Source organism: Ananas comosus, linkage group 1, assembly GCF_001540865.1.
Source record: "Ananas comosus cultivar F153 linkage group 1, ASM154086v1, whole genome shotgun sequence".
Taxonomy (NCBI): domain Eukaryota; kingdom Viridiplantae; phylum Streptophyta; class Magnoliopsida; order Poales; family Bromeliaceae; genus Ananas; species Ananas comosus.
This window is the reverse complement of record NC_033621.1, coordinates 3,692,201-3,701,585: the sequence shown is the minus strand read 5'-3', so window position 1 is coordinate 3,701,585 and position 9,385 is coordinate 3,692,201. Positions and strand designations below refer to the sequence as shown.

The following is a 9,385-nucleotide window of genomic DNA, read 5'->3' as shown; positions in this document are numbered from 1 at the left end:
CAACTGCTACATAGCTGGAAAAGAGATGAACATTTTAGGCATGGTAGGTATGAGCAAAAGAATAGTTGTTGTAAAATTGAGCAGTCCAAAGAGAGAGAAGATCCACCAAGACCAAAAAAAAACCATTTAAGTTGGTTGAGACAACAGGAGCTGGATATCTTCTACCTGTAAGAGAGCAAAAATTGTGCATGAGATGGACTTCGAAAAAACAAGATCATGATATAAGCAACCAACTTACCTATTAGCACACAAAAATTGCAGGTAATGCGCTCGACGGGCTTGAGTCATTGAAATTTTATGCGATACATAGAGAAGAAGATGACCAAGATCAGATGATTCAACTTTCAGAGGCAGTGACAAAGTAATCGCAAATCGTTCTCCTCTTCAGAGAGGGAGGAGGGTTCAGAACAGATGAAGGGCTGCTTAATTCAGCTTCTGGGCTCTTCTGCATCTCTAGTCCTTCGCTTAGGAGGGAACCGAAATTTCTCTTCTTCGCAGATTCGGGGGTACTGAACTCAAATGCATTATGTCTATGAGGTGAAGAGGGGTTATCTGTTGAACATGCTGCCTGTTCATCTATAACAAGCCTCCTGCCTTCAATGTTGGGTGCTGTTACCCTCTTTCTGACTGCTGTTGGAGAATTTGCATCCTTGTAATTCCTTTCGCCGATATTCCAAACTCGGACCTGTAAGAATCCAGAGTTACCACTGTAATGATAATGTGATTTTTAATGTATTTGTTGATGTTTAATATGCGTGTTCTATTATGCCTGATATTGAGTAAGTGGCATTCAGATATAAATGAGCTTCGAGGCATTAAGCATTTGAATGCGCAAATCGCCAATGAACTAAGACTGAAAAATAAGCTCTAAATTAGCTGGAGAAACTAACTGTGAGATCATCAGAACAAGTCGCTATCTTCCCAACCTCTGATGTAAACCTGATGAATGCGAGGAAAGGCATTAGCAAGAGCTACAGCAGTTCATGGTTAGCAGAAATAGGGTAGGTTCAGCTTTTTACCAATCAACTGCCGTAACTTCCCCCTCGTGGCCTGTCAAAATTACAGGATCTTCTTCAGGTTTCTCTACCTGCAATGACAAATCTTCTTGATGTGCAAAATGATACAGAACTGGATTAAGTCCTAGGAGGAGAGAAATAAATACCTGCCAAATATATGCATTGCCATCACTAGAACCACCAAGAATGTGAGTTCTGTCAGGGCTAATTGCCGACTACAATGATACAAACAAAGGTTATATTATCATATATCCGTATTACATAAATGAGTCAACAAAGTATGCACATCATTTGATTGACAAGAGAGATTCCAGTACAAAGGGAGCACATTGAATTATGCAAAGAATGGTGAACAAACTCTTCGCCTCCTCACCTTCACAAAGAAAGACTCGATTCTGCTTCCGGAGAAGACCTTCATTGGACCTTTGTGGAGGTGAATTACATCATACAAGTAAATCCTAACATATTTGGAGGCAATGATGTATTTGTTTATTATTGCGAAAACACATAGTTTAAGATGCTGAACATAGTGACCGAATAGATGTTATTGCTACCTATTATCCATGCACGAAGCAGCAATATATGCGCCATTCGAATCTTGAGATAGGCATGATATTCCATGTTGCACTCTTTCCTTTAGGTACAGAAGAGAGAGGCAAAAAGACCAGAAGCTAATTAGTTGGATGCATACAACGTTCTCAGATTAGAAGCACATGCAAGGCAAGCTTCAGTTATATTGGCATTACTTGGGCCAAACAGATTGTGTGGTTTATCTATAAAACTAACAATTTTGGATTTATTTCACTTTCATACTAATTCAGTTCATGAAATATTGACGATATCCTTTATTCGAACAGATTGTACGTACCTTTCCATTTTGTGGCTCAACGCTTGTTTGAGAAACTGCTGATCTTAGGTTCCGAGAATCCCAGAACTTCAGAACACTACCATGAGTGACAGGAAACCATTAGATGAAATGCACTAACCTTACCCAGAAAATGCATTCTGATGTGAGAGGAGAGTTAATTAATCATATCTACAAAATAGCCATGAGGATCTACAACGTATGAGGGCGATTAATATAACAGCAGGGTTTCTTCCTAACCTGTCCACTGCTCCAGCACTGGCAATGGAGACATCATCTTTGAGATAAAGAACTGATGTGATACTCATCGAAGCAGCCTACAAGAATTGGTTGCGTCAACTACGATATTTTCAAAGAGCATAGAGTTCCATCTTTTTTTTATATAAAAAAATTACAATTCCAGGAACTACAATTTTCTTTCAATTTACAAACCTTTCCTCGCCTAGCTCGCTTTCCTTGCATAAGACTATGTGCTTCTTTGACAACGGCAGCAGATCTGAATTACGGCAAACATTTATAATCAACCGAACCTCACAATTCTCCACCAGTTTCAATACTCAAAAAGTGCTTATTGATATGAAAACATTAAATAGCGAAGAATTAGAGACATACGAGAAGCGCGCTCCTCCTCGGCTGTTTGTCGAATTGGACATGCACCTCAGATCCCAAAGAGCAATAGATCCATCTCTTGAGCCCGAAACAACGAGATCTGATCCGAGCAGAAGCAATAGTTGTGAGTGTCAAACAACTACCTAGAAACCAAACTAAATGAAATTAAACCAATGAAACAGTTCGGACCAAACGGAAACATTACCTGCATTCGACGAATGTGAGCAGAGTGATTTTACACTGCCTGTGTGCCCTACCAAGATTCCGAGGCATTTCCTATTTTCTGCATCCCATATCTTAATCTGACAATGTAGCAATTTATTAATTCCCATAAAATTAGCAACACTACATGATTAAATAGATGTTTTTTAAAAAAAAGCTGCAGCTTCAACATTTTTCAACAGAGTAAGAGTGTACTTAAAAGCTATTTGCAACACTTACGGTTTGATCACCTGAAGCAGTTAGAATTTGTGCATCATCCTGAAGAAATTAAACAAATTAAAATAGAAGAGAGATAAATTGTAGAAATCTATATGGGAGGAAAATAAAGAATAATAAATTGAAAGGAAAAGGAGTACCTTTATCCAACACACATCAAAAATAGCATTGTTGTGAGCAACCCAGTCACAAACCCTAGCTTCAGCTGAACAGGGCAAAAAACCCCAAATTAAATATGCCAAAATTCATTCCCGTCCCCCAAAATCAAATCACAGCAAAGCAAACCCTAATTCGAACTCCTTCGACCGACCTGATTTCTCCAGAGAAGAGGCGCACGACGGGAGATTCCGGTGGGTGTCGTAAACGCTTACGAATCCATCCTCATCGGAAACAGCGAGGAGGCGACAACTTGCGATACTCTTTACAATTACCAACAAACAAAGCATCAAAAGGAAGGATTTTTGCGCCAAAAAATAAAAATTGAAAACAAACAAATTCAACAACAAGAAGGGTGAAGTAAAACCTTGGAGGAGGAGATGGCGAGGGGAGGGGTGGAGCCCCCGAAGTGCTCGACCGCGAGGACTCCGCGGCCGCGGCCGCCAAGGTCGGAGGAGAGATCAGCGAGGTTCGGAGCTGGAGATTAGAGGATCGGGGAGATCGTTACGAGCGATGGATCGAGGCGGCGGAGGGTGAAAGGAAGATGAGGGAGAAGAGATTGTGTACCTTTCGAGGCGCCGAGTTCTCGAGCTCGGAGATCTCTGAAGAAGGAAGATGAAGAAGAGGAAGAGGAGGAATGGATTCGCCTCGCCATTGTTGATGGGAGGAGAAAGAAAGAGAGATGATGAGGAGAGAGAGAGAGAGAGAGAGAGAGAGAGAGAGAGAGAGAGGGGGGGGGGCGAAAAAAATGTATGAAGACCCCCTGAGCAATAGATAATTTTGAAACGAGTGCTGTTACAGGTAACACGTTTATTATTATATACTTTAAATNGAGAAATCAGAAATGGGATGGGGCGAAAAAAATGTATGAAGACCCCCTGAGCAATAGATAATTTTGAAACGAGTGCTGTTACAGGTAACACGTTTATTATTATATACTTTAAATATTAATTACTAAACCTCAAACGCCATTATTAAACTTTAAATACCACTATTATACTCTAAATCCTAAATTTTTAATCCATCCACATTTATATGCCAATATATCAATAATTTAATGGATTGTCCAAAAATAGAGTATCCTAAGCTTTTCTCTTTTGAAATAGACCCCTCAATTTTTATTCTTTTCATTGAGACGCCGAAAAACTTATGGATTTTCTCAAATTTATTAGTGGTTTCATCAAATGTAGGACCTCCTATCCTAGGGTTGAAAAAATTCAAATAATTTTTAATAAAAATAAAAAAGTTAATGTGATAAGTAGAATATTAATAGTTTTGGGATAGAGTGGGTGTAAGATATACAACCCACTTTTGGGTGTATCCGTAGTATTGCTTAAAGATATAAGGTTGTAGAAATATGCAGAACCCCCTCAACTGTAGGATATTTAATTTAGTAGAATGAAAAAGATGTAATTTCTTAAAATGCACGAGTTATAATACCCAATCTCAAAATACAAGACTATTTTATCCAAAATATATCTTTGATTTGCTCCAGCGACATATAATAATTGGTACAAAAGGAATATGGTCAAATGTTAGTTATTTTTTTATAGTAAAATAAATTATTTATGTAACTTTCTGATTCATCGTAAATTTTAATTTTACATTTCGAATTGAAATTCTTATATCAAATTGTTTGTTTTGAACTTAGGAACCAATTAAGGCTAATTTCAGACACTATCAAATTTGACCACTATATTTGCATTGAGCTCAAATCAGCCAAGTGGACCGAAAGTAAAGTCTAATCAACCGACCAAACTGAACAAAAAAATTTCACCTATGCTCTTCCACTCATTATCTCTTTTTTTTTATGTGTTGTCCAAGGAGAGGATGCCTCCCTCTCTCCACCACTGATCGCCCTCTCTTTCCCTTTCCTCTATATAATCCTTATTTTCTGTCCCTTTTCATTCCTTTTCCTTACTATTCTTCCTTCACTATCTCTCTCTTCTTCTTCTTCTTCTTATTTTTCCACAACCAACAACAAAACCACCGACCCAATGCTTAAGCCCAGTTATTATTACTAGTGTATTCGTCACTTATAAATCCATTAGACTCTGCCACATTATTCGATGTGGGACTATTGGGATGTTACATACTCCATTCGTTTAGGTCCTGACGTCCTCGTCAGTCCAACCCAATACCGGGCGATGTGAGATCTATCTCACACTTCCGGCTAATTATCAGCCTTTGATACCAAATGTAATGACCCAACCTACTAGCAATAATAACTCATTGAGCCCAAACCACTGACTCAAAATGCTTAAGCCCAATCATTATTACTAGTGTGTTCGTTACTTATAAAACCATCAGACTTTTCTACGTTATCCGATGTAGGACTATTAGGATATCACATACTTCCATCGTTTAGACTCTGACATCATCGTCAGCCCGACCCAATCATATACATTGTCCCAGATTCACCAGGTGGTGTGAGATCTATCTCATACTTCCGGCTGGTTATCAGACTCTGATACTAAATGTAACGACCCGGTCCACTAGCAATAATGACTCGTTGGGCTCATTTGGAGCAAAATCTATGTGCCTCGCTGATCATAGTAATCTATACCTATAAATGATTTTTCATGACCAAATCGAATGTGGTTGTACCACTTTAATTTGAGGATGGTGGGACCTATTATTTATTTTAAATTTTTCTCTATTCTCTTCTATCTCAGTAAAATCCTTCCTCTCCCTCACAGCCACATTATTCAACTCTCTTTCTCTCTTTTTTCTTTTTTTGTTTTCTCATATCTCTTACTTTTCTTTATCTTCCAAACCGACAATGGCGTCTGTCCTTCTCTCCTCATCTCACCTATTCAGCGGTTTAGGTGGAAGGTTTTAGATCTCCCAACCTATGATTTTAGGTTTTTCTTTTTCTTTCCTCCTTTTCCTCTCGCTTGCTACTCGGAGCCCTTCGGCCCTCATCCACTGCTCCTCATGCGTTCTCAAAAAGGACGACGTATGGTGCCATCACTGTTCTCAACAATCATAAAATATCTATATTTCCATATTTTTATTTCTCCTATAAAATTTTTTTTTTTCTATTATCTATCGATTGCATAGTGCAGGTTACTTCACTAGTAAGATTTTAACTAATTGACTAGTTAGAGGATACATTATTAGCTCATTAATTGGCATGTCGATCAACCAATAGGAATGTAAATTTAACCTAGAAGTAATAAAAGCATGGATTTATCTATCTGTACTCTTATATGAATCCCTGATAGGTAAAGCTGATGTGGCACAAGCTCCTTAGTTTGAAATTTTTTATTTTTTATTTTTTACACTACCTGTCTATTCTCTTTCTCCTTTTTTTCTATTGCACGTCCTCTCATCTTCCCCTCTCTTCTTTCACACCGCACACCCCCTCATCTCTCCCACCAACCCGTCTCTCTCTTTCTCGATCCTTCTCCCGTTGTGTCCCCATATTTCTTTCTCTCTCTTTCTCTCCCTCTCCTTTGCCTCCCTCGCCCGCTGCTACCCCGACCACTTACCGATGACGCCCTCCTCACCTCCCTTCGCCGCTACCACTTGCACCCCTCCTCGCTCTCCTCCGTCGCTCATTTCATCTACTCTCTCCTCCTCAGCCGTCACCACAAGGACGCCGCCAAGATTTTTTTGGTTTCAAAAATTTTTTGTTCACAGCGACATGAATGGAATATTTTTGATTCGTACATTAGGTATGCTCTTAGATTTGGTGTTGATTTTGGTTTAATTTGATCCGGTTTCAATTATCTATACTATATATCAATTAAAATGCTCTTTTCAGCTCTCCTCGCAAACGTTTTGATTAATCTCTGAGATCCTATAGCTTTGGATTCGATCTAGATGGATAAGACCAAGAGTTGCACCGATCTTTAGTCGCGGGCCGCAAGAAGATATGATTTGTGTAATCTGGTGATTTATTTGATATTTTTCTCATTTTTTTCACTATTTTTTTTACTTTTTTGGGGGGTTTATGGTGTATTAGTATCAACAATATAGGAAAAAGTATAATAAGGGAGTAGTAGTAGCCAAGAAGGGAAACCTAGAGCAAGAATGTTGTGAAAGATCCCGATCCTGACACCGATGATCTGGTGAAGATTACTGAGGAAGAATTTGTTGACGTCAATGCCGCGAGCACTGGTATCTGTCCATGTTGTACAACATGTGGATTCGGGTCATGCTCCTTCCGCCGGAGATGAAAGCAACGGAGTCACCGAAGATAGAAAGGATCTGGAAGAGGCATTCGTCGAGCCTCCAGTTGATAGCATATTCTTGAGATATGATATTGAGATAAATTGCGAGGTAATGATTTAAGTTTCTTATGCTACCAAACATTTAAAGAAAAATCTTATGGATTGTTGTCCTTATTTAATTAGGCTATTGTGGAACAATACCGAAAATATTGCTCAGGCAAAACTCTTGGAATTGTCCTTCAGTTTATTGTAGTTATTCTTTAGTCACTATAATTATTTCAACTAGTTAAACACCCGCGCTTTGCTGCAGGAAAAAAAAATTACAGTAAATATACAATAATAATTAATAAATAATAACAAAACAAGTATTAAAAAATAAAAATTATTTATATATTAGCCCCTTTCTCCTTCACTGCACCGCCAATCCCGTCGCGCCGTACGCGAATCCCAGAGATCGCGAGGGTACAACCATCCCCGGATCGGATCCCGACGATCCTGTGAAGCCCGCCGATTCGCCAGAAATCCGCCCCATACACAGATCTCACGAATCCCGCACCCGAAATCTCACCGGCGCACTGTCTCGCTATTCCGCGCCGCTCGCTGAGCCGGAGATCCCGCAAATACCGCCATCTCGTACGCAAATCCCGGAGATCGCGCCATTGCTGTACGCAGATCCCGCGGATCCGGCCGCAAATCACACCCCAGTCTTGTCGTCGTCGGTCGCCGGCAGGGAGCCCGATTTTAGGTCCCTCGAAGGCCTATAAAGGGAGGAGCGAGCGCAAGGTGGGAGGGGGGAGGCACAGACAACCCATTCACACACAAATTGTGAGCAAATAAAAAAATAAAAAATAAAAAAAAGAGAGAAGAAGAACTGTGCTCATTCTCCTCCCTTCCCTGTTCGTCGCCGCCCGAGGCCGCGTCCACCATGTCTGCCGCTGCCACCAACATCACTCCGCCGACGTCGCCCAACGCTGCCCCAAGCTGGCGCCGTCCGCTTCTGTGCCCGCCGTCGACATCGCCCAACGCCGCTGAAGCCGTCATTGGCGCTTCGTCCACCATCGTGCCAGCCGTTAACATCGCCGGTCCGCCGTTGTGTCCACCCTCCCCTCGGCGGCGAACATCTCCGCCATCGATGCCCCCGCGGCCCTTACCGCGGCCTCTGTGGCCGCTGCTGCCACCGCTGCGCGCGAACATTTTTGCCCTCGACGGCCCCACGGCCTTGTCCGCGGCCTCTGTGGTCGCTGCTGCTGCCGCTGCGCTCGAAGTGCCGCCGCTGCGCTCTCCCTAGCCGACCCCGGGCGGCGGCGAGAGAGAGAGGGAGGCTAAGGTAGAGAGGAGAAGGGAAGAGAGAGAGAAAGTATGGGAGAGGAGGAAATAGATAGAAACAGGAGGCAGCTGGATGAGAGAAAAGAGAGAGGATTAGAGAGAGAGAGAGAGAGAGAGAGAGAGAGAGGGGGGAGGGGCCTAAACCTCGAGAATAAGAAGATGTCTTGGGAAGGAGAGACGCCTTGGGAAGGAGAGACGCCTCGAGAAGGAGCCATGGTTCTTGGTAAGGAGAGACGCCTCAGAATAAGGAGGGGAGAGAAAGGGAAAATAGAAAAATTAGATTTTAGGCTAGACAGAAGAGACAAAAAAACAGACGTTGAGGCCTAAAATTATGCCACTTCTATTGTTACAACCATCAAATTATGTATTTGTATGGATTGTTACTAAAAAATGAGTGTAGTGATTGTTAAATTTAAAATCAAATACAAAATTGACTTACTTCTTGATTATCATGGTATATAGGAATAAACCAGAAAACCAAACAGTAGTAAAAAATGTACAGACTTCAGTTGAGCTACAACTCATTTTTAAGTAGATACACGAATTTTAGATATTTCAATCTTAGTGCTTATCTTTAGATTACTTTTTATATTAGAAGTTTGCATCAAATAACGTTTAAAAATTTAAAAAAAAGAAGGAATAAATAAAATAAATATTTATAGAAAAATTTTCTATATTTTGCCCTTTAAATATTGGACGGTTCTTTTTAAATCATCTGCATACAATTTTACCTTCTTTTTTTTCTTTTTCTTTTTTTTTTTAAGCCCGGCTCAGGCTTCGACCGGCCCAACCCTGAT

The 9,385-nt window shown here is 40.7% G+C and overlaps 2 protein-coding genes across 2 annotated transcripts; one reads left to right on the top strand and one right to left on the bottom strand.

Annotated features, from left to right (window-relative positions):
* On the bottom strand, window positions 1-3,739 carry LOC109716874 (denticleless protein homolog). Its single transcript, XM_020242478.1, has 17 exons — window positions 3,652-3,739; window positions 3,452-3,561; window positions 3,239-3,347; window positions 3,069-3,133; window positions 2,932-2,970; window positions 2,696-2,792; window positions 2,494-2,590; window positions 2,314-2,377; window positions 2,122-2,198; window positions 1,885-1,960; window positions 1,571-1,650; window positions 1,390-1,474; window positions 1,163-1,231; window positions 1,020-1,087; window positions 891-939; window positions 239-685; window positions 1-165 (listed from the first exon to the last, which is right to left on the bottom strand). Exons 1-16 carry the CDS (start codon window positions 3,737-3,739, stop codon window positions 338-340), a joined length of 1,521 nt encoding a protein of 506 aa, XP_020098067.1. The 3' UTR covers window positions 1-165; window positions 239-337.
* Window positions 8,188-8,550, top strand: LOC109716852 (classical arabinogalactan protein 9-like). Its single transcript, XM_020242459.1, has one exon. The coding sequence runs from the start codon at window positions 8,188-8,190 to the stop codon at window positions 8,548-8,550; it is 363 nt and encodes a 120-aa protein (XP_020098048.1).

Bases quoted from the DNA above. Each gene is read 5' to 3' on its own strand.
- LOC109716874 (XM_020242478.1), bottom strand. From the start codon at position 3,739: ATGGCGAGGCGAATCCATTCCTCCTCTTCCTCTTCTTCATCTTCCTTC. The intron at 2,378-2,493 runs GTATGTCTCTAA...GCCGTAATTCAG, and splicing joins CGAGGAGGAGCGCGCTTCTC to ATCTGCTGCCGTTGTCAAAG. The intron at 1,961-2,121 runs GTTAGGAAGAAA...CACTCATGGTAG, and splicing joins AGTGCTGGAGCAGTGGACAG to TGTTCTGAAGTTCTGGGATT.
- LOC109716852 (XM_020242459.1), top strand. From the start codon at position 8,188: ATGTCTGCCGCTGCCACCAACATCACTCCGCCGACGTCGCCCAACGCT.